The following is a 24,613-nucleotide window of genomic DNA, read 5'->3' as shown; positions in this document are numbered from 1 at the left end:
GTCTCTGATCCTCTGCTTTCTGCTCTTTATTCCTTTTTCTAACTCTGTCACACTGTCTGCCTCTGTCCTTCTATCTTGATTTTGCAGCCTCTCTCCATTCCACTGTCTCTGTCACATGGTTTGCTCTTGTCTGTCTCCTCATCTTGATTTCTGTCCCACCTTCTTTGTCTCACTTAATGCCCCTGTATGTCTATCCTTCGGTCTGTCTCTATTCTCCTGACCTCTTCATGCCCCTCTGTTTGCAAACCCTCTATGTATCCGCAGAAGTTCCCCTGTATCACCAGCCCGAGCTGAAGCAACTACAAATCCCATATTCCTCGCCCCTTGAAGCAGCAGTGCACCCTGGAGCAACTTCACCTTCTGGAGCAGGAGCTACCGCGGAGCACCCCCAGCAGCGGGCAAAACCGGAACACCCTCAGCATCTGGTGCATTTATCACCCTGGAGCTCCCATGACCTTGTATGTAAAGCTATATTTTCAGTGAGCAAGAGTTCAGAATGTGTTTGTAGAATCGCAGATCAGAGCCAACTGTACTCACTTCTAGAGCCAGGATTCATAAGTTAAGACATACTGATACTCATTTATTAACTGATTTGTACAAACTTAAACAAAAAAATCTGGACACATTGTGTCTTCCTCTCTTAAATTGTGTTATCAAGCAAGTTACGTATTTCACTAAAAATCTTTTTTGTTTCATTATCGCATATGAAAGCACTCCCAGATATTTGACTTCAGACTAACAGTTATACACAAATAAAGTTTTAAGTACTTCTCAATGCAGTGCTATAATGTACCTATAACTGTCAAAGCTTGCACATTAAAGAACAGTAGATGTAGCACTCAGGTTAATATGCTGCATGGCTAAATATTTATAAGGTCCCAAACGCGAGACCTATTGGCTATGCAAATACTTCTTTTATATTGGTATGAATAAGACAAGTCAAATAACTCAAAGAAAAAAAACCTATACTGGAGCAGCACATCACACATAAGCCTGGGAAAATTGGCTGTGGTGAGTCCTATATTTTTTCATTACAAACGTTTTACTCATGGTACACTGAATATTTGAGTTTTCATTGATTTATGTTTTTGTACATGCAAACTAAAACGTTTGCTTTGAAAGGCCTTGGTGGTTCCTAATGATCCTTAGTTTGGCCAGATGGATGTGGGCCACTGTTCCCACTAAGATGCGCGCACGGGTGCGCGCACATGATGGTCACCCGGAGCGCGCAGTGTCCTGGATTTAGCGCGCACACTGTGAGACATCCCTACGATACCGTTCGCGCCGCCGCTTTTTAAACACGAGCGGCGCGAAATCCAGGCAGGAGGCAGAGGAAGAGACATGGTGTTGCAGGCGCGCAAAGCCCATTGTGCTCAAAGGGCTTCAGCTTCAGCACCCCCCCCCCCCCTGTCGTGTGTGGACCCCCGACTGAAACAGCTTCCTGGGCACACAACAGCTGCACCCGAGTACTTCACGGGTCTTTAAAACACCATTTGCACGATAATGAGCATAGTTGTTTTTTCACTTCTTCTTAGAGCCCCTGTGTCTCCACACTTCCTACTGCTGGAAGAATTAGCCAAGCCCCCCCCCCCCCCGCCAAAATTTGGCTCTAGTTGCGCCTCTGGTGCTTTGTAAGGGGGGGGAGAGAAACAGACAGAGAGAGATTTTTGTTATATCGTGGAATTTGTAGGCATATACCCCTGACTCTATGCATTGTCATATCATCTCTTAATACAACAGAACACAGCAACAAACACTTTCTGTTTAAATCTCTTTCCAATCTTTTTTAATCTCGAGGTGTTAGAGTTGAAAGGCTCTGGGCAGGTTTAGGAAACCGACCCACCCTCCTCTTGTAAAAGACACTGGTTTACGGACCTCCGGCCTCAACTACACCTGTTTTGCCTCCTCGGGCGCACATACCAGCATTCCCAGCCTTTCAGACACATCACATGGTAATGTTTTAATCCAGCCTGGGCCGCCTTAATCCATCTTTAATAGTTGCTTTTGTTTTGACCTTTACCATCCTTACCTAAGTGATCAGAAATGAAACACATAAAATGTTTCCAACTCTGTTTAGTTTAAAATATAGCGTGCCATGTTTTTAGTCATCGAGGGAGGGTAAGCCCGGAATGTGGAGGTGACACAACACTTTAAAGTCTTGGCTGCCATACAAAGAAAAGGTAAGATTTTTTAAAGGTTTGACGTAACTCCTAAACTTATGTTCAGCTGAGTGCTAAAGTCTTACACTGTTGCATTGCTGTTATCCACCAGAAACACTGTCAACAAGACTCTGGCCTTCGGACCCTTTAGCTGCCTTTCTTTCTAATTCAACAACAGAAAATATTGCATAACTGCCAATCCACTCATTCCTCAAAAGTCAGATTCACTATTGAATCCAGATCAACGGTCCAGCATAAGTCCATCTATGAATTTAAAAGTAACAGCACCTGGAAACAGTGAAATGTCAGTGGATGAAGTTATCATGATTCAGGCCCAGGTTCACGCACCAAGCTATTCTTATTTAATGCCAAGACCTCACCCAAACAAGCGCTATCCGTTTACAAACAACTCCATCATTGACTCCGTAGAGGAAGCGGAAAACTCCTGGCTGCGCTCAATTTTACTAGCAAACCATATAGATCTAGTACAGGCAATGGAAAGTTAAGACCATCAATCTGGTTGATGATCCTGTAGGGCATGAGCAATCTGCAACTTAAATCTCAGATTCATCTGAGCAATTAACCCAAGAAGAGCTAATTAATGAACATAAGTCTGCATTTAGCGACCAAGTAACATTAACTCTGCCACAGCCTAAAGACATCAACGGAAATACATTTGATGGCCCTTCGTTGAACGCAATTAGGAAAATAAAGACCCCACATACTGTTGTCTTTACTAATAAGAATGTATTTCTACCCAAACCAACCCTTTTTACCATCAATAGTATAGTGAAAGATAAGGGAAAAACCCATAACTCTTTAACCTATACCATGCAGTTTGCAAGCAGCTCTTTGACACTTCATAGGTTACTGTCCTATATCATAATTGTAACTTATGAACTGCACGTAACAAAAGGTTCTCTACAACAAAAGCAGTAACCTACTGAGCTATCAACAGAACTGTATTTTATGTGATGTGTATGGTACACATTTTTGATACAGGCATATTACCCCTCTGTACTACTTTATGATGAGTCAAAACTGCAACCAGACAAACATCTCTCTCCAGCAGAAATATTAATCACAGGAAACCTCTTTTACCTCGCAGTCTCAACAACGACAGACCTTTGCAAAGCATTCACTACTCCGACTGCGACTTTACCACAAGTTACTTTAACCCAGAAGTTGTTACGACGACTTGCTGTAGGGGACTCATTTTTGGACTGCTGACAAACTATCTCTGATGGGATATCCAGATATTACTCCGTAGCTTGCACGTCTAATTATAAATATGTTATGTAATTGTGTATATATGTGATCTTGTATAGGCTCCCAACATTCCCCACCCTATGAACAGTCCTTGAGCTTAGGATCTTCAGTAAAATCTTATTTTGATACCACCATTGGAGTCCTGTGCTTTTCTAAACCCAAAGTGTACTTCCCTGTGTAACCAATTCATGTCATTTCGTGTATATCTAAATTGAAAACCTGCCTTATGACACTTCATGTGGCGCTACATGTGTGGAAATGCACTCTCTTTTCACTTTTTTAAGCAAAGGTTTGGAGTGATATTTGGCGCTGCACCCACATATGCGGTCTGGATTCCCGGCGCACATAGCCTTAGATGCAGCGCACAGAGACCTTATACTGCCGCACACAGAGGAAAAAAATTAGAGGGAAGATTGCAAGGGACATCAAATTTTATGATAAGAAAAGAAAAATACCTATCCATACCTACAGGAGGGCTACTATACGAGAGAACAACAGGGAACTTTCTTGAGTAGAGGAAGGAGTGTGTTTAGGAGATATACCACTTTCTCAGGATCATCGTTAGGGAGTGGTTCTGATAGTGACACTGAGCGCCCAGGCCCTAGTACAGCTGCACCGGCCACAGGTCATACATATACTGAACAGCAGCCCTCCACGACCCCTTTTTTAGTAGAGGACCCATGGTGGGGACAGCGAGGTCGCGGGCGCCCCTGGGGCAGACCCAGGGGTACCAGAGGCCCAATGTGGAATCAAGGCAGAGGGAGATCAAACAAACAGATACACTTCCAACAAGAAACACATGGGGACATACAAACACGACGCCAGCATTACAGATGGTGACCTATGAGCCTGTAAATCCAGTAGTCAACCTATCCGACTATGCCCTAAAATCTAATGAACAAGAAATTCTGGGAAAAGGTCTGTCTTTTGTCCCTACCAATATGCCCAATAATTTCAATCTTAAGGTGGAACTTCACCAATTTTTCAGGAAAATTAGGCTGAAACACTATTTTTTTTAAATTTCGTTTAACCCGACTTTCTCTGGCAGTGGATTGAAACCACCCTCAAAATGTAATCCCCCTACTCATTTATTACCTCATAAATTGGTGGCCTTCGCACAGGTGTTACTGAGGGATGTGGACAAGATACTGGCTAATCGACAGTATGTGAAATACAATGTAAGTAAATCTGAACTGGAAGATTTGGAATCTCTAAAAGCCAATACCAATATAGTGATAAAACCAGCGGACAAGGGTGGTGCGATTGTGGTACAAAATGTGGAAGACTACAAGAAAGAAATCCTTAGACAGTTATCTACTATAGGCAACTATGAGAAACTGAGAAGGGATCCCACCCAAGAAATTAGCAACATGATAAGGTGTGTTACACATGAGGCCTTTGAATCAGGTATTCTTAATAAACACCCTAGGATGCCTACAATCTATACCCTCCCTAAAATACACTAACGCATGGAGTGTCCGCCTGGGAGACCAATAATCTCTGGTTGCGGCTCCATTCTGGAACCACTCTGCAAGTATATTGATGTGTTCCTGAAACCCATTGCTGAAAGTACCCCCACTAACCTAAAAGACACCATGCAGACGATCCAATTAGTTGATGAACGTCCATATGACCCTACTACTGATATTTTGGCAACTATGGATATAACGTCATTATATACCAGCATCCCGCAAACTACTGCTCTGACATGTATTGAGTCAGTATTAAATAAACGGCCCACACCACATAGAGTCCCGACTGAATTTATCATTGAGCTTTTACGGATTGCTATGACCCGAAATTATTTCACTTTTCTGGGTGAGTACTATGTACAAACTAAGGGCGTGGCTATGGGGGCGAGCTTCGCTCCGAATCTGGCAATCATATTTATGAATGAATATGAACAACGTTTTGTTCTGAATGAGTATAATCCACATAGAAACTGTATTGTGCTGTGGCGACGTTATATTGATGATGTCTTAATAATTTGGAAGGGGAATGAGGAACAACTTACATCTTTTCATCAGTGGCTCAATACCTGTTCTCCTGATATCCAGTTCACCCTTGATTCCAGCAGAGACAATTAATTTTCTGGATATCACAATAAATGCTCAGTCAGGTAAACTATATACTAGTTTGTATAGGAAAAGCAGTGAGCGTAACACTCTCTTGAGATATACCAGTCATCACCCTCGCAATTTAAGGGACAATTTGCCTTTTGGCCAATTCCTAAGGCTAAGGAGGAATTGTTACAAAAAGGAGGACTATTTTGAAGAGTCAGCAGGCCTCCTAGCCAGACTGAGTGAACGAGGTTACCCCATCATCAGACTGCTAAAGAGAGCACGCAAACGTGCGTGGCATAACCATAGGGATTCCCTATTAACCCCAAAGGCCAGAACTGATAACAAGGATGAACGTCTAGTGTGTGTAACTACCTTCAACACGAAAAGCAATGCTATAAAAAAGACAATCAATCAGCATTGGCATTTGGTATCTGATGAATTGGGTAATATACCGACCCCTCTACATGCATTCAGGAAAGGCAGAAATATTAGGGACTCTGTGGTTAAATCTCTATTAGATATACCAAGGACCTCTAGGCAGACCACTTTATGGGGGATTCCACCCATCAAGGGCCATCACAAGTGCGGCTCATGTAAAGCCTCTCACATGTCTAAGGAGATGACAGAGTTTGTACACAATGACCGAACGTATACATTAAACGAACACAGTAACTGCAACACTAGTGGCGTTATTTATGCAATCACCTGCCCTTGTGGTTTCATGTATGTCGGACAAACCATCCAGAAAGCCAAATGCCGTATTCTACAACACTGTAGTCGTATACGTTGTAAGGTACAAGGTGCCCCATTGGTTGAACATTTTACTATGTTTGACCATACAGCTGACAGCCTTAGATGGTGGGTCATCGAAAAGGTCAAACCCAACCCAAGAGGGGGTGACTTTAGCATTGTGCTTAACAAACGTGAGTGTAAATGGATACATTCTTTAGACACAGTTACCTGGGGTTTAAATGAATTTGAAGAGATCAGTAGGCAAGTGTCTGTACTCACTAACACATGAAATTGGCCCTACTATTGAGGCAGCGAGCCATTAGACTATACCAGGGATCTGGTTAGTTGGTATGGGATATTCAGTTTTAGGTTTGTTAAATAACTAGTGGGTCAACACATTCCCAATTATAATACACTAGGGATCTAGTGTGGGACATTATTGGGAAAAGTTCTGTGTGCACCTCTTGGTAACTTTTAATAATGTAATGAGATGCTGTTTGATTATTATGATTGTCATTTTTGTCTAATCGTTTTCAGATTGCGTCTGTTTTAACATGTAAACTGTTACCTTGTATATAGAGTATTGTCAGTGTTGTGTTCTTTGTGTTGAATCATTCCCTTTAGGATGCCTTTGTATAACTATTCATCATTTTTCGATGGTTTATCTTCATGATGTATTTTGCTGACATTTGGCATCTTTGCCCTAACTATTTCCTCTTTTCCTTGTTACCTACACCGGGAGAGTCTTTCCTCCCTTTCCCATCTTCTGTACCAATCACGTAAGGCCTCACGTTGTCGGTAACTGACTTAACGCGCCCGCGCGTCGACCGCCTCCATTAGGCATTGTTGCAAGCCTGGAGACGGCCGCGGATTGAAGGCGCGTTTGTCAGTTTAACCCCCGGAGCTCCTTAAAGTCATGACTAATGCTAGTAAGTTAAAAATACCGTGCCCTGTTTGTGGCCGCCGAATAACCTAGGTCAAAGCGTTCCAATTGTATATTTCATTTAGATATTTTTCCCGTGTCCATGGCATAGAGTTAAAGCGTAATTTAGATAACTTTTCCCGTGTCTGTGACCATTTACCAAACAATTGGCATTACGTTAGTTTCTAACGCGACGTTTTACAATTCTGGGAAACCCATAGCCAGTTGGTTAACCCCCTGATCACCCCCTCCCCCGTTAGCTACATTAGTGCCTGACTTAGGGGTTTAATAAACTTCTGTCCTTTTGGTGAGGTGACATACGCTAAGTAGAGTGGGTACATCATAGATTCTCGGTGATTGTGAGACAGGGTGCATAATTTAGCGCTAACATTATGTGAGAGATACTATGCCCGAGGTTAAATTCAGTTCCCCTTTCTTTCTTTTTCCCTTCAGTTGGCATGAAATCGCATCTATCTCCTTGACGCCACCGGGGCCTATTCATTGGAAACTAAGTGTTAAGGTATTGACCTTACTCAAATTAGTGTTTATCACTTAAACTCATGGGTTTTACTTAGCACATTCATTTCAAATATGATTTTTTCTTTTAAGATTACGTTGTATACGCATATCCTCCCTGTTGGATTCACTATAGGAACCACGGACTTCAGTCCTCACCTTTAATTGACGGGTGAGACTATTCCAACATAGATACAATTCGTGTTACGTCTCAAAGTTTTAATCCTCTAGTGCAACGACCTGACCTCTGGTCCCCCTCCCATTTTAGGTTGCCCAGCCCAGTCCTGATGAAGATCCGCCCGGCCGAGGAATTACTCGCCCTTTTGGCCACAAGTCGGATCGAAACGTCGACGCCCATTTAATCTAGCCTGGACCCCTAACCTTGTTTTCCACGTGCCATCCTAGAATTGATTTCTAGTCGGAACTGATTTATTATTAAAAACTTGTGTGATTATACTTGGGCCAGGTTACCCAAGGACGGTGGTTTGTAACTGGTCCTCCCTTGTTTTTGCTTTGACATATCAAATTTCTTATATATTTCTGTTGAAATATTTCTCCTCATCACTTCACTCTCGAGCACTCTGTTTCATTGCACGTCTCCCTCTGGGGCAACCCCCCCTTTTTTCAAATTGCTATTTGTATTCCTTACTGCCTGGTTTTCACCAAATTGCTTTAAATAAATATATGGTGATCCAGAATATGGTCGTTTTTTGCACTTTTTATGTTGAGTACTTTATTCAATAATATGTTAAATCATAATCTCTGATTGATTCAAAATTAAAATATAGTTGCAGGACCACTGTCTTTTGTACCATCCCACACGAGTGAGGCACCGTTTTTATCGGGAGACCTGTGGGAATGCTGGGTGGTAGGAAATTTGTGTCAGCCCGGTGATGCCACAACTTTCCCACACAAAAATGTGTGAAAAAAAGTGATTTTTTCAGCTAAAATTGAAGTTTGCAGGGGATTCTGGGTAAGGACACTTTGGGGGATCCACGCAAGCCATACCTCCCTTGAATCCCCCGGGTGTCTAGTTTTCATAAATGTGTGGGTTTGGTGGTTTCCCTAGGTGGCCACCGAGCACCAGGCCAAAAACCCAGGGTACCCCCTTTGCAAAACCAGGTCGTTTTGTGATAGGCAATTTTGATGTCGCCTCACTACGTTTTAGGTCCTTGCCTGTCGCGGGTACTTGTGCCTCCCACACATGTGAGGAACCGTTTTTATCCGGAGACCCGGGGAACGCTGGGTGGTAGGAAATTTGTGTCAGCCCGGGGATGCCACAAATTTCACACACAAAAATGTGTGAAAAAGTGCATTTTTCAGCTAAAATTGAGGTTTGCAGGGGATTCTGGGCAAGGAAACGTTGGGGGATCCACACAAGCCATACCTCCCTAGAATCCCCTGGGTGTCTAGTTTTCAGAAATGTGTGGGTTTGGTAGGTTTCCCAAGGTGCCGGCAGAGCTAGGGTTCAAAAACTACAGCTAGGCACTTTGCCAAAAAAGGGTCAATTTTCACTGCGAAATTCAGCTCTGTCCACCTTGTGTTTTGTGCCATTTCCTGTTGCGGGCACTAGGCCGACCCACACAAGTGAGGTACCATTTTTCTCGGAAGACTTTGGGAAACGCGGGGTCTGTGGAAATTTGTGGATCCACGCAGACTCCAGAACTTTCCACCACAGAGATGTGGGGGAAATGTGTTTTTTTTTACAATTGTTTAGGTTTGCAAGGGATTCTGGGTAACAGAACCTGGTGAGAGGCAGTCAAGTCACCCCATCCTGGATTCCCCTGGGTGTCTAGTTTTAAAAAATGTATGTTTGCTAGGTTTCCCTAGGTGCCGGCAGAGCTATGGTTCAAAAACTACAGCTAGGCACTTTGCCAAAAAAGGGTCTTTTTTCACTGCGAAACTGAGGTGTGTCCACGTTGCGTTTTGCACCGTTTCCTGTCGCGGGCATTAGGTCGACCCACACAAGTGAGATACCATTTTTCTCAGAAGACTTTGGGGAACGCGGGGTGTGTGGAAATTTGTGGATCCACACAGATTCCAGAACTTTCCACCACAGAAATGTGGGGAAAATGTGTTTTTTTTACAATGTTTTAGGTTTGCAAGGGAATCTGGGTAACAGAACCTGGTGAGAGGCAGTCAAGTCACCCCATCCTGGATTCCCCTGGGTGTCTAGTTTTAAAAAATGTATAGGTTTGCTAGGTTTCCCTAGGTGCCGGCAGAGCTATGGTTCAAAAACTACTGCTAGGCACTTTGCCAAAAAAGGGTCATTTTTCAATGCAAAACTGAGGTGTGTCCACGTTGCGTTTTGCGCAGTTTCCTGTCGCGGGCACTAGGCCGACCCACACAAGTGAGGTACCATTTTTCTCGGAAGACTTTGGGGAACACGGGGTGGGTGGAAATTTGTGGATCCACGCGGATTCCAGAACTTTCCACCAGAGAAAGGTGGGGAAAATGTGGTTTTTTTTGCAATTTTTTAGGTTTGCAAGGGATTCTGGGTAAAAGAACCTGGTGGGAGGCAGTCAAGTCACCCCATCCTGGATTACCCTGGGTGTCTAGTTTTCAAAAATGTATAGGTTTGCTAGGTTTCCCTAGGTGCCAGCAGAGCTATGGTTCAAAAACTACAGCTAGGCACTTTGCCAAAAAAGTCATTTTTCACTGCGAAATTGAGGTGTGATCACGTTGCGTTTTGCGCTGTTTCCTGTCGCGGGCACAGGCCTACCCACACAAGCGAGGTACCATTTTTATCAGGAGACATAGGGTAATTCAGATTTGTAAAGCAACTGTTATTACCTATTGACGTTCGATGCATTTCTGCCTTCCAAGTGAAAGACATTGTGTAAAAAAGGTCATTTTGAAAAATGACCGATAATTCTCATGCTAGTATGAGTATCACCAATTTCGAAAATGTGCAACTATCTACTGTTTCTAAACTCTATAATTTGTTCCCATTTCAGAAATACATAGGTGTCTTTCCTACCGATTTTTCCATGTATACATTTTCCCACAATAATTGATATATACCTGGTACATAATAAAAAGCCATTGCAAATTGCTGCTCAGTTTTTGACTCTGGGTTCGTCGGGTTCTTGGTGAACCTAAAAGTCCTATATATCCCCACAACCAGAAAGGTCCAGCTGATGTAACCGTAAATTGCTTTCAAAGAGCTGTCATAATTAGAAGAAGTTACAAGTGAAAACGTTTACACAAAAGGCTGTTTTTTTCAACTAATTTTCAATTTTTCCTACATTTAACTGTTAGTTTCTATAAAGAAACCTTAATGGATCTACACAAATGACCCCTTGCTGAATTCAGATTTTTGTCTACTTTTCTAAAATGTATAGCTTTCCAGGATCCATTATTGCTTTCATACCCATTTCTCCCATTAACTGGAAGGAGGTTGAAAGCACAAAAAATAGCAATAATAGGCTGTGTCCCAGAAAAATGCCAAAACTGTAAAAAATGTTGGTTTTCTGACAAAAGTCTGTCATTCCCTGAAAGCTGGGAAAATGGTGATTTCAGCCCCACAAACCCTTTTTTGATACCATTTGCAGGGAAAAACCCAGACGCTTTTATTTGCAGCCCTTTTTTCCCATTTCTCCCCAAAAAAACAAAATGTAGCTGTATTTTGGCTAATTTCTGGGACCCCTCCAGGGGAATCCACAAACCCTGGGTACCTTTACAATCCCCATGATGTTGGAAGAAAAAGACGCAAATTTGGCGTGGATACCTTATGTGGTGAAAAAGTTACAGGGGCCTAAGCGCGCACTACCCCAAATAGCCAAAAAAAAAGGCATAGCCGGGGGAAAGGCCTAGCAGCGAAGGGGTTAAAGCCTATATTCTAGATACAGCATGTCTGATGAGCCCTAAAAAATTTAAAATTCTATATACAGCACGTCTCGAAACCTTACACACATAAAAAAAAGCGTGTTGATGCTGATGCCGATGTCCTGCGTTGGCAGGCTTGACCCGGTTTCACATATGGATCCCTTCCCTTCGAGAAGAGTGGGGTCGAGCAAATTGGCCCACGCGGTGCTCCTCCCTCTCTATCCCAGCCTGACAAGAGGGCCAATTCTCGACAATCTCGGGCTCACATAGCACTGTCAGGCCCCTCTCTTTTTTTATTGTATTTGTCCAGCACTACACCTTCTTTTATAGGTGCCAGAGTCCACACTGCTAAGTGTCCATCTGCCAAACAGACGCGTTCGTCAGTCACAGAGATGACTGCGTAAACGTAAAAGCTAGGGCTCTGCAGCAATAGCGCCGGCTCGCGGGCGGCTGGGCCATGCTTTTCTGGGACAACAGGCTATCTTTTCCGGTGCATCAAGCTTTCTATTGTGAATGGCCCTTCTTTGTCAGGGCGGGCTATTTTTCTAACCAATCGGTGGGTTTCGTGACAAGGGCAACCCCGGAGACTCTCTAGAGTTGTCCATTAGTCTGTCAATCAGTTTTAAACCTCTTTCGTAATTATTTGTCAAGAGTCGGTACTAAGTGGCAACCAATCCGATGTTTCAGATTTTCGGTCGGGACACCGGAGGTAAGGCTCACGCTCGGAAACATTTCCTCCAGATCGTACTAGAGAGTTGACATGGAGGTAAATAGGAGGTTTTTAAAACGGTCTTCGTACGGGACCAGTCGCGAGTTGTCACAAACGGCCAGTAGCCTATGCAGTCAAGGGGTTTTCTGTGCATTCTGGTACTTGTCGTCTTGATTATATAATGAGTCAAGCGTGAATACAAATACCGAAATGCAATGTAAAAAGCAGACTTGATGATCTATTGCCACGTGGGCCTGAAATAAACGAAAGGTTTGAATTCTCTGTAACAGACAGGCGGGACTTGTGTAACATTTTACTACATTTTTGTAACAAGGAAAAAACTGACGCTGAAAACGGCATTTCTTGACAGAGTATTGTAGTTGGGTTTATATAATGCTTACTACAGTGAAGCGCTTTATGGTAAGCAGCACGCTACTGCAGAACCCAGAGTGGAAATCATTACATGCATTTACTCCAGTTAGATCGAGATAGATTAGATTAAAAGGAGTTTGGCATGCTCATTAGTTGGGGCTAAGTAAGTTTATGCAAATTTTGTTGAAGAATAAATAGGATAGAGGCGATAAGGTATTGTTAGGTTGCAGGCATCTAATTTCGAGGGAAAGGTGGTGATCTATGGAGGGAGATGTGGGCAATTTGCGGAGTTGTAGTAATAAAAAAGACTAAGGGGCATATTAACAAGCCAGGCGATAAAATTATCGCCGGTTTAGCGGCAGAAAACTGCCGCTAAAACGGCGATAATGAGCTTGATAATATGCTCTATGGAATTCCAATTGAAGCCCATGTTAGATGTGAAGGACGTCTAACATGGACTTCAATTGGAATTCCATAGATCATATTATCAAGCCCATTCTCGCCGTTTTATCGGCAGTTTTCTGCCGCTAAAGCGGCGATAATGTTATCGCCTGGCTTGTTAATATGCCCCATAGGCAGACAGGGATGCGATTTTGAGTAGTTTGTACTCCGAGGAGGCACACAGAATATGGAAGGTAGGGAGAGGGCCATTAGAAGGAAAGAAAGAAGAGGAAACAATCTGACGTTTGTTGATGTCCTCATGATGTCTGTCTCTGTCGTCATGCAGGACCCTACTCACCCACACTATTCCCACCCACGACATCTGTCTTTTGCTAATTCTTTTCTCCACTGTCCCATGAATGTTGTTCCCTCTGTGATGCCCAGTGTCTCTATTTCCTTTGCTGGTATTCAATCCCCAAGCCTATGTCCTATGCTTATCCCCCCGACTGTTTGTCCCGCGCCCATTTTCTATTCCTTTGCCCCTATAATAGAATTTCCCTACTTTGAAGATGCCTTTACCCTCCGCCTTCCACACTGGAATCTTCCAAAAATATGTGCCTTCATGTCAGCCATCTTGTCCCCCCTCATTTCCCCTATCCAGGTTTCTCTAACCTCTCTTCATGTCTCCCTCTTTTTCACACTGGTGCCTTTCATGCTCCAAAGCCCAACTTTGATGCTTCCTTTTCCCCGATTATCCCACACTTGTTTCAGATGTGATGCCATCATTACTCATTTGTGGTATGACTCCCACCCTTTGAGAAGGCTCCTTTTTCCTAACGGCTGCCCCGCCCCTAATCTTTGTGCTTTATGAAAGGTATACAACCATACACCGTAATATCTACTATCAGGCAGTTGTTAATCACACTATCCTCTGTCACACACAAGTAAACTGAGCAATGCCTTGCAAAAACATACATTAAGAAGCTTATTTACGGACTCTTCTTAAATTTTCCAATCATCCTTTGATCAACATAAATGATAAACTAAGCTAATCCATTGCAAACTCCTGGATTCTCCTTGGGCCATCCACGTTACTCGACAATCTTCCGTATAATCTTCCTATGTTCAGAATTCTTACACCATACTCGAATATATATATATATATATATATATATTCATTTTTTTTAAAAATTATTATTAGGTCTCGCCTAAGCCAGCACATGCGCTGCTCGGACAGACATTTTGTAAGCGGGTTTTCACAGTGCTACCACAGGCTTTTGGTGGCCCTAAGCTTGCGTGCATATGCGCTTGCGTGCATATGCGCGCTGCCGCCATCTGTCTTTCCTCCTGTCACGGGTTATTAAGTGCATCGTGATCACTTTCACTTTCGCACACAACTCTCGGGCTTGGTTTCACGCACTCACCACTTGCGTGCTTGTTTTTTCTAACCATGTGGTCTCTTGAAATGTCTATTGTAATTGCCTTTTTGTTGCCTTGTTTCCTCATCTACCTTTTACTTGCCTTTCTCATGCCCGAGACAGCATCCAAAAGAGCCATTTCTCTGTTCCATGAGATGCTAGGATTTTGAGGTGAACAGCTACGTTCAAAAGGCTGCCTATTCATTCCGTGTGTTGTCCTCTCCTGGTTTCTCTTTTTCTTTAGGTTTGTCCTTACTCCGTGTTTACATTAAGGTGACTTAACAGTTTATGCACATGGCCCACGTATTTCTTTTCTGCCATGTAATTTAGCTGAATTCTCCTTGATTTTCTAACAGCCCCTGATCCTGTCATTCTGTGTGTTTTTTTTAACATTCTAGTAATGCCCTCCCATCTGAAATCAATTACATGTAAGGTATGCACAAGTGCAATGCAAATCCTTGAAATAACCGATTACACAATTTTGCATTCTTTTTTTATATGTGGCAGAGGACTTTCTTCTCAGCACTTTTACTGTTGCTGAAGTGAACGTCCTCCTGTAAGTACCATCCTGCAACAATACATAAAAACATTTCGCAACACATTTTTCAGTGCCATTCTTGAGGCGGCTTTGGTTGTTATTCTTAGCTTGTGAGAATAAAACGGATGTGATAATTGTGGAAACGTCAAAATGAATGGAAACATCCATGCAAGTTAGTCACCGATCCTCTATGTTTGTTTAGTGTGGGATCTTGAATGTGGGCAGGGATAAATATATCACAGAACGCTAAGGAGCAGTTCAGATCTGTTGGATTCTTGGCTTTAAAACTGGTGCAATTTCTCAATTCTCTATTTTTTTAGGTTTCAATACATTTTTATTAGGTTTTTCAAACCGTGATGAAAACACCCAAATTCTGTTTTTTAACTGTCTGTCACCCCACATCCAAGACAGTGGTGTGCCAGCCCCGTGTTTTCAAATTCAGGCCCCTCCGATCTTAAATATCTTTTGATCTCTAAGGGCATGTTATAGTTCCGTAGTTTCTAGGTCAATGGGCGATGCTGTTGGGCACTGGGTGAGGGTGAAAGCAGGATGTGTATTCTAGTGGATAATAATCAGAGTATCCTGTACTTGTGGGACGGGATGGAGAGAATTTTTTCTTGTAGCACCAATAATGTACTGAAAGTTCTAGAATGTAAGTTTCATACATAGTACAGTTATTCACTTTTCTTGCACAGAGTAAAATTAATTCCTAAAGAAAAAGTTTGTCAGTAAAGGCCCCTACCTTTTTGAAAAGCATTTTACAATGGAATGACTGATGAAGTGATGAAATTTGTCCTAACCAGTCATGCATTGTCTGGGTAATCAGTCTAGCATGAAGCGGCCCATAATTCTGATATGGATTATTTTCCACCTATTTATATGTTTGGTGTGAGGGAAGCTTGCTCACCTAGTTATAACTGGTGCATTGTATTCTGGATTTCTAATTGGTGGGATTGGGTAGAGCACCACTTGTGTACTAACTAAATAGAAATCTGCGTCTGCTGCATCAGGCACAGTTTAAAAGAAATTGACTTTTTTTTTTTTTGCCAATGCTTGTTCCTTTTGTTACCACTCTGAAAACAACTTCCAATCTTATCAATTACCTCTTCTACCATTTTGCCTTTTCAGCAGTTTTTTTCTTTTCCAATACCACATTTGCTATTAGAAACATACCATACTTTTTCTTCCCACTATCACTTGTACTGCCACCAAATGGAGCATTATTTTCACCATTTAAAGATCTTCGGTTTGGCGTGTTCCCATTAACTTCTTCCACTTTCTCTAATTTGCACTACATGCTCCTCCTTTATGTACTCCATTCAGAGTGTTTTTATTTTAATTAATTACCAGGTTTAACTGGACTGCATGACCGTGGCTTGCATTTAACATAGTAAGATTTATTTTCTTTTTGCTTTATTTGTTTTGCATGTTTATATAGCACAAACGAGACTCGAAGGTGGCACAGTGTTTTACTTAACAAAAGTTACAGTACATAGGATTTAATGGTTCATCATAGAACATTGTACCGAGGACAAGAGTCTTAATGGCAGGGAAGTCAAGAAATGCATGTAGTATAATTCCTTGGTCTACTGGCCGGCCAACCAATGTAGGGTGATTGCTCCTAGACATACAGTTTGCACCTTCACTTAGTGGTAAGTGCCCGTAGCCATAAAGCTGTGGGCAATCCTGTCCAGGTTCCCCTCTCACCCATGCAGTTAGGAACATGGTAATCCAGGAAGGGGTATACAGAATCACACAACTGCCCCACCTCCCCCAATTCACACAGTTACATGACAACTCATTGATAAATATAATTTGATCAGCAACAGATGGCCTGCTTCCTTGTTGAACTGCATTACACTAGTGACAGATGATATCAGCAGATAACAGTTTTTACATCCAACATAGCCGCCCCTGTTTCACACCTTAATGCAGTGTACCATCATGGTTTTGTTGTTAGTCTCTGAGAAGGACATGGTGGCCCTCTAGGGTTGCCATTAAGTCCATCCTTCAACCTCATTCCCTTATGGATTGATTTCCAGGCTTCCTAGTGCATCCCCTGAGCGGAACATGCCCCCTGGGCTGTAATTGCTCCAGGGACCATGGGCACTTCCCTTGTCTAGCCGCTGTATTTCTCGTCCGGGGTTGCTGGTTCCTCCACGGACAGCTCAACAGGAAAATAGCATGGCGGGATGGTTCCATATTTCATTTCTACTCTCCACAGTCACAAATAGGGGCACATCCTGGAAACAGCAGGTCTACACCTCAGCAATTCAGAAGGTAATTTACCAGTAGTACTGTGTGGAGTTACGCCTTATAGTTATGTGGGCACAAAAATGCAGGCTTAACTAGTCTAGTGCCATACATCTTGAGGAATCTGAATGGGAATTAGTGAAAGTGACCAGGGTTTGGATTGCAACATCACAAAGTTCTCATTAGCTTGTATCTTTTAATGCATTTAAAGAGGCAGGCATTAAAGAAAAGAGCCGTTATACCTTTTTGTTCGAAACAAGTCATTGGCTCATCTGAACATGGACAGTCACTGAAGTTGCTGGAACATCTTTTCCCAGCTGAAACTACACCTTCAGGTCCTCTAGTTCGAAGGTCTTGAGAAAGCAAGCCAGCCCTAAGTTTGATAAGTCAGTTTACTCTATATCTTACCACAGGCTTCTGCCTGTTAGCGTAAAGGTTAGCGTAAAGTTTGAGCGATCAGCCAACCTAGATTGTATGTAGCTTGCAAACAGGCATGGCCTTCTGCTCTCTGAAGAATCGGAACAGAGAACTTCTAGTTTCCTCGTTTTCACACTGAAGACCTCACTAGAATGACCCTCTCCTTCTCAGACTGGTCGAGCTGGGGCACCTCCTGTCCCTTGTTTTTGTGCATGGTACTTATATGGCTGAAGTACTATTTAAGTTCTATATATTCTATCTCAGTAAGAGTCGTTCTACTGTGTGGAACCCCTGATCCAGAGCTACTCCTCCCTTCCGGCACTGACTTTGATCCCTGTCAGTAGGACTTTTGCATCCTTCCTGCGGTAGGTGAAACAACCTCATCCTTACCTACTTGCAGCAAATTCTTCTCTGACCTTCTGCAGGCATTGTGTCCCCATTCCTCTTTTCAAGCAATAAGATACTACCTCCTTCCTCGAAAACATTAACTTTCCCTATTCTTTCCCTTACATGCAGTATATCCTGTCCTGCATGATCATTTATGCTGTAAGTAACCCTCACTATTTTCTTTTGCAGTGTGTTTCCACTTGTATCGAACCAGTCTACTAGACATTCTTTCAGCCAGGTGAATTTCAGGCCATCCGCAAACCAGTTAAACACTCGCTGTTCCTGACATGGATGTGGAATCATCCTCTGGACCCGAGGATGTTGGATCTGTGTCTAGGCAGATAGGGGCAAGTTCCTCCTCCGGAATCATGGATGCTGGGCCCTCTTCCACACACATGGAGGCAGAGTCGTCATCTGGACAGGTCCATGCTGATCTCTCCTTTGCGCACATGGATGATCGCCTCCAGCAGGCCCAAATATTTAAAGATGCTGGGAACAAGAGTTACAAGGAGCAGAGATACCGAGATGCCATCAGCAAATACCACCGAGCTCTGCTGCAACTGAAAGGTTTGGACCCGAACATGCCATCCCCCCTGCAGGCCTTTGGAGCCAAGGCACCAGTGGTAACCCCAGATCAGGAAAAGGCTTTGCACGACCTGCAGAGAGACTGCTATAACAACCTGGCAGGTAAATGAGGATGCCCAGGGCAAGAGTCAAGGGGAGGAGGGAGGGTAAAAGTGGAGAACAAAGATTTAACTTAATCCCCATCTTCTCCCTCACTCCACCTTCCTGCATCCACAGCCTGTCTCTTGCACACAGAGCCTGTGCCCTATGCCCGGGTGAAGCAATACAGCGTACTAGTCTTGGAGAAACAATCAAGTAACGCAAAGGCCCTATACCGTGCGGGTGTGGCTTCCTTTCACCTGCGCGATTTTGACAGTGCCTTACAGTACCTTGGGGAGGCACAGCGGATACAACCTACAGGTGAGCTACTTTGCCAGCCATGTTCCAGGAGAGTGCCCCTAACTGTTCCTCTTTATCTAGGGTGGAGATGAAAATGTGGGATGCATGCACATCAATGAAGGGTGTCCGTAATTGAATTAATGCGCCCCCTGTCAGATCTGCATGGGATCGCGAGGGCCCAAGAAAGAAAATGTCTAAAGTAGAAATCTTGAAAGCAACTTAATTTCAAATATGTACATGCAAGAAAGTTCACTGAAATCCACAGTCTCGGGTTTTATTGGATTGTATGTGTTTTTTAGAGTTTTTTTCAGAATTCTCAGACTAAAAGTAGTCCCAGAACACTATATACATTAAGCTGATGGGTCTTGCTACATAGTGGATGAGTAGGTGGGCAGAAAATTGATTAGTGAAACGTTTAATTACAATTACTGGCTGCTGGGAAGTAATTTTTTCCAGTTGTCGCTGTAGTCAATTGGTCATTAATAAAGCAACTAACTAAAGCAGACCTTATTGTATTGTATAGCAGATGAACACCGCCTGATCACTGTGCATATGGTATTGACACTTGGGTGTTGCTTGTCTCTTGAGTATAAAAAAATGTATGGAATGAATGCAGGACATCAGTTTAAGTCTGATGCTGACTTACTATGTGACTAGATGTCATAGGGCAAAGTGGAGATGCATACTGGCATCTCCTAGCAATGACATTCTCTCAGTTTGAGGATTGTTCTTATTTGCAGGCCATATACATAGCCCTGTACACACACTTTCGTCTCTTTGGGAGTTTGGAGTATTATTTGGTGGTAGGACTTTGAGAATTTAAAAGTGACCTATGTGCAGTTGGTCAGACATTCCGCTCCACATTAGGACCACGAACCTTGAAGGTGTGTTGAGTACCAGGTCAGACCCATATTTTTAATGTATTTGTGTCTGGCTTTGTTGTTGTCCCCAGCTGTGGCAGTCTGCCAGCCACCAGCCTCTGTTTTAGTTGTAGGCGCTGTAGCTGTCTATAGTCTTGTGCAGGGTCCTTAAGGGTAAGAGGGCGGGGTTCCTTCACCATAACCTTGTGTTTTCAGCTGGTGTGTCACATGGATGCTGTGTAGGGACTAGGAAACTCGGTTGCCTAGGGAGCCAACAAGAACTGTAACACTAAGGAGTTCAAGTAACATGCTGACTATATTATCCTACATGACAAAGCCATTTGTGTTGATAAGGTGTGTCTGTATTTGTCTCCCCAAGTGAGTGTTGGGTAACCTGGGAATTGTGCACAAGGTCTTGGTAGGAATAACCTCACCACCCGGTAAGTACACCCACCCCTGTTTCTCCCATCGAGGAAGTGCAGTCTGTACCCACAGATTGTAACCCACCCAGTGTAGGAGTCATTGTGCCACTGATTTAATGTCTGTGAGTGCTGCATACAACCAGTGAAGGCACTTTATTAATTGTGGTTGGTTTGGAGGGATGCTGTATTTGGAGATTCACGCGCTGCAACACTCATGCTAGTTAGGCTCCTCCTGCTTATCACCACAGGTGTTGCCAGCCTGGACGCTTTCCTTTTAGGCACCGAGAACTGCACTCTGCATTTAGCCCTCCTTCCACACCAGGTCTGAGAAATTCAGTTTATACTCAGTCTTCTAACCATGCCAAAGAGTGGCCATTGTGTGAAAATCACTTTCATTTTTAAAGTATACATGTTCCCCCTTCACACCTAAAATGTAGCAGACAAATTCTTTTTGTTTTTTTTTCGTTGTTTTCTTTAGAATATATATAATATATTCTAGTGGTTGAATAATAAAAACGTGTTTTTACTGCTGTGTTGCTTAAAATGCAGATTAGGTGGGGCACTCATATAATAAATGGCCAAGGGAAAATATATCTCGTCTTTCCTCCTCCCCCCCCCCCCCCCTTTAATAGTTACATGCTCATTGTACATCAATTTTTCGTTTTACCTGCACAAAAATGATCTTAGATGCAATTGAAATAGTGCCTCCAGAATTTAAATGTAAAAAAAAAAGTGCCCCTCCGTTCCCCCGCACTCTAGGTGGGTATGCTCATTCACGCTTGATACCCCGTACCTCTCGTTTCATATCTTGCCATTTGTACCTTCAGTTCCATATGTGGCCAACTGTTTTCCTATCTGGCTAAGTGTACCTTTGTTTTCTCTTCTGCCCACCTGTGCTACCAGTTTTCATGTTGTGCTCTCTCTGCTTGCTAGTGACATACAACACTGTTGATTCCTCCCACTGTCGCGCAAGGCCTTATGTGATCCCCAATTGTCTCCCATAGGCATGTGTCTCTTGGTACGCGAGAGTTCGTAAAAGGAATAGAGAGTGGGGTGTTTCAACGTGCCTGGGATTAGCAATTCATAAAAAAAAAAAAAAAAGATTGCAGGCTCAGAAACCTCCAGGGTTTGCTAATTTGCCTTTTCTTCGCAATAGATGCCAACGTGAAGAAGTACCTGAAGTTGACGGACTCGGAGCTCAGCGGGTACCGCCAGCAGGAGAAACAGCTGTATCGAGACATGTTTAAATAAAGCCTGGCTTAAGCAGGGAGATGTTGCACAAAGGAAAAAACACCAATTTGCGCATGTCCTGTGGCAGTATGTGCAGGGAAGTGAGTGCCAGTGTACATCAATTGGGTCCAGGGACTCTCTATACGTTGGGTGCAAGTAAGAGTAAGACTGGTGGAGACCTGTGTACAAGTTAATCAGGTTAATGAGTGCGCGCACACAATGAGTGCAGTAGTACTGATATGGATGGAAATATGTACACGCTGTCCAAGTGCACATAATGTGAATAGTTTAATGTGTGCAAGCATACATTGGGCGTGGGTTCGAGGGAAAGAATCTCTCCTGACTTTTTCAATAAAAAAGACTATTGTATTTTCAAGAAAATGTTCTGACTACTTACTAAATAGGTGATCTGATGCCTGCCTCTTAATTCTCCGAGGTAGGATGACTGTTCAGTGAGTCCCTGGATTTCTCTCGAGGTGGCACCTGGTTTCTATTTTCCTGAATGATCAGAAGACTGTTCTGATTTCTTGAACTCAGGTGTATGTCTCTGAATTCTCGGTAGAGCTGTGTAATCTGTCCCCCCATTTTTTTGTGGGGGAGTTGGGGTTTGTTCTGGATTTTGCTTTGTAGGTGAAGGGTTTATACCTGCTATCAGAGTGGGTTTCAAAGGCTTGTGCATCATTTCTCAGTGGGAAGCAAGACTTCTGTTCTCTGCATCACTCTAATGTGCTGTTTGCCCTTAATTTTGATTCAAAGATGATGCAGTTTACGTGTTATTTCTCTGTGAATGTTCTGCCCTGATTAATGTAAGATGTGGCTGAGAGAAGCCTTTCACTGAAGTCACTGTGAGGGGTCAGTAGTCACCCATAACATTGTCTGCACAGTATCTGTAGTTCCCTCTATCAAGATGTCCTAGTGTGGCCCTGCACACAACCAGGCCTTTTCGAAGGGTTTCCAGCAGAACGCACCATTTTGCAAGGATTCACAGCTCTACTGCCTCATTAATAATGATAATGCAGTGCTTGTTAATCTTAGTGAATGGCTGCAGATGCAGAGATGGGGTCTGCAAGGGTCAGAAGACCAAAGTCTACATTCTCAAACTAGCAGAATTCCTAAACCTGTCCCTTAAAGGCACAGGAGCCATACCCCAGTGTATCCTTGCAAAAGGAACATTGACAGGGAGCATGAAGCCATTCATGGAACTACTGTCTGCTCCCTCTAATGCCATAGCTGCCACACGCACATTGTCAATTGTTGATCTTGGTTAGCTTCCACTTGATGAATGGTTAGCCCCTGTCAGCAACCTTGTAATGCTTTGCAGCTGCAGGAGTGGGTGGAAGCCAATGATTGATTTCCTTGCGTGTCACACAGAGGGAACCTTCTTACCTCCTTATGTGACTTGCAAGGTGTTGCAGTGCAATGTTTAAAATCAAAATATTTCTGACCCCTGGACGGCAGTCCCTTAGCGCTTTGACCTGAGCTGATAACCTATGGGCCTGCAGAGCAGGGAAACCGACAGGGGTATCACTGGTTCAACCGTGGGCTATGTTTTGGTGGACAACCCTGGCTTCTGAGAAGTTAGCAAATACAACAATGGTATAGTTACAAACTAACCTAGATTATCAATAGATGTAATAATAACGATTCATAATTAGCACCTGCGATAATAAGAAGTCTGAAACCAATACATATTCCTAACATTTTATAACTAGGCTAGTCGAATCATGCATTGTATTGCTTTCATTGTGTGAAATGTCCCAAAATCTCTGTACATCCTTCCTTTAGCAAATCTGAGATGAATGTAGCCCTTATTTCTCCAGCAGCATATCGGCCAGTGCTCTTCAGAATGCCCCCTCCGCACAGCATAGAATATCACCCTCCAACTTGCTTCCCAAGGTGTGCATGAAATGTGGTGTAAGGTACTGAGAACATGTCATGTGAATCATAACTGAAGGCACAAAGTTGGCCTGTATTTATTATTACTAAATAAAACCGGTATTAATAAATAATGACTAACATCCATTTATGCAAGCAAATAATAAATATAAACTGAAAACAATGTCCTGTTATAAAGAAACAGTGAATAACCTGTGCTATGTTAATCTACCAGAAGGCAAGGGCCAAAGTCACAAGCAATCAGTCGAAGATCTGATATACAGTAGTTATGCTATTTTAGGAGTGATTCATAAAGCACATTGCCGGGAATTGACCAGTCTACACTGTATGCTAAAATCCGGTGTGTTGATAAAAAGTGATATTTCCAAGATTTAGAAAACTCATATTCATATAGTGGTAATCTTTTTTTTTTTTTTTTTTTTTTTTTTTTTTTCTTTTTTTTTTTCGTCCAGACCAAACAGTCAAAGTGCCTTTATCGTGGTGAATGGTATTCATTGATTTGTTTTATTGGAAAGACAAAAATCCGTAGTGACAAGCGTTAAACTTGCCTTGTGCCACTTTCAGAATTAATCATGTCAGAGTAATTTGGTGTGAAATGATTTTCAAATAGAGATTTGCCCTGGTGAATCTAATGATCTCTTGATTTCCGAATGCAAGATATTAGTCGATACCATTGCTTCCCATATATCTTTATGCATCCTAGCATAGCACATCCGATTAAATGCATCCTTGTAATGCACTACATAGTGTTATTCCATGAAGTAAAACTTAATCGGTATTGAAGCTTCTTTAAATGCTGTCTGCCAAAATCCCAGAGAAGATCTAATTATCCAAATGTATCTGGTTCTTGCATAAAAAATTAAGAATATTTTGTAGAATTGTTGCTAAGTGTTGGTGTTAATGCCGTTTCACAAGGCATAATAATGTAATCAAAGATCCTCTCACTACAATCTCTGAAAAGACCTGTAAAGGTATATGTACCATTTGATTTCACTTATCTGACCTGGTAGGTAGCAGTTGTCTGCCCATTTCAACCTGTGGCATTACTTTGATTTAAGGAGTTTATGACAGCAAGAATCACCTGACGGCATGCATCAATGAATCGATTTCCGTCTTTTATCTAGTGCCCAGTCCAAGTATTACTGTGGGTTTACATCTTGCAAACTCTCATTTATTTAATATTCCTCTCCCTTTTTTAGATTTGTATACATTTTCATGTACTAACCCTAACAAAACTCATCTCAAAGGATAACTGACAATTCAAACCCTTAATTGAAT

At 42.7% G+C, this 24,613-nt stretch overlaps 1 protein-coding gene across 2 annotated transcripts; it reads left to right on the top strand.

The window, feature by feature from the left end:
- The first annotated feature begins 12,061 nt into the window (after positions 1–12,061).
- On the top strand, positions 12,062–23,445 carry TTC9C (tetratricopeptide repeat domain 9C). 2 transcript variants are annotated; one of them, XM_085626065.1, is made up of 4 exons: positions 12,062–12,198; positions 18,154–18,651; positions 18,766–18,948; positions 21,366–23,445. In XM_085626065.1, the coding sequence occupies exons 2-4, from the start codon at positions 18,252–18,254 to the stop codon at positions 21,458–21,460; spliced, it is 678 nt and encodes a 225-aa protein (XP_085482191.1). In that variant the 5' UTR covers positions 12,062–12,198; positions 18,154–18,251; the 3' UTR covers positions 21,461–23,445. The 2 variants fall into 2 exon arrangements, with proteins under 2 accessions (XP_085482191.1, XP_085482192.1); XM_085626066.1 differs by having other exon boundaries at positions 12,186–12,255.
- Positions 23,446–24,613: the final 1,168 nt, after the last annotated feature.

The sequence above is a fragment of the Triturus cristatus genome, chromosome 9 (assembly GCF_964204655.1).
Source record: "Triturus cristatus chromosome 9, aTriCri1.1, whole genome shotgun sequence".
NCBI lineage: Eukaryota > Metazoa > Chordata > Amphibia > Caudata > Salamandridae > Triturus > Triturus cristatus.
This window is presented reverse-complemented; position numbering and strand designations above follow the sequence as displayed.

What these genes read in the sequence shown, in the direction of transcription:
- TTC9C (XM_085626065.1), top strand. Translation starts at nt 18,252, where the DNA reads ATGGATGTGGAATCATCCTCTGGACCCGAGGATGTTGGATCTGTGTCT. An exon ending in CTGCTATAACAACCTGGCAG is followed by an intron (nt 18,652 to 18,765) that starts GTAAATGAGGAT and finishes CTGCATCCACAG; the next exon opens with CCTGTCTCTTGCACACAGAG. An exon ending in ACAGCGGATACAACCTACAG is followed by an intron (nt 18,949 to 21,365) that starts GTGAGCTACTTT and finishes TCTTCGCAATAG; the next exon opens with ATGCCAACGTGAAGAAGTAC.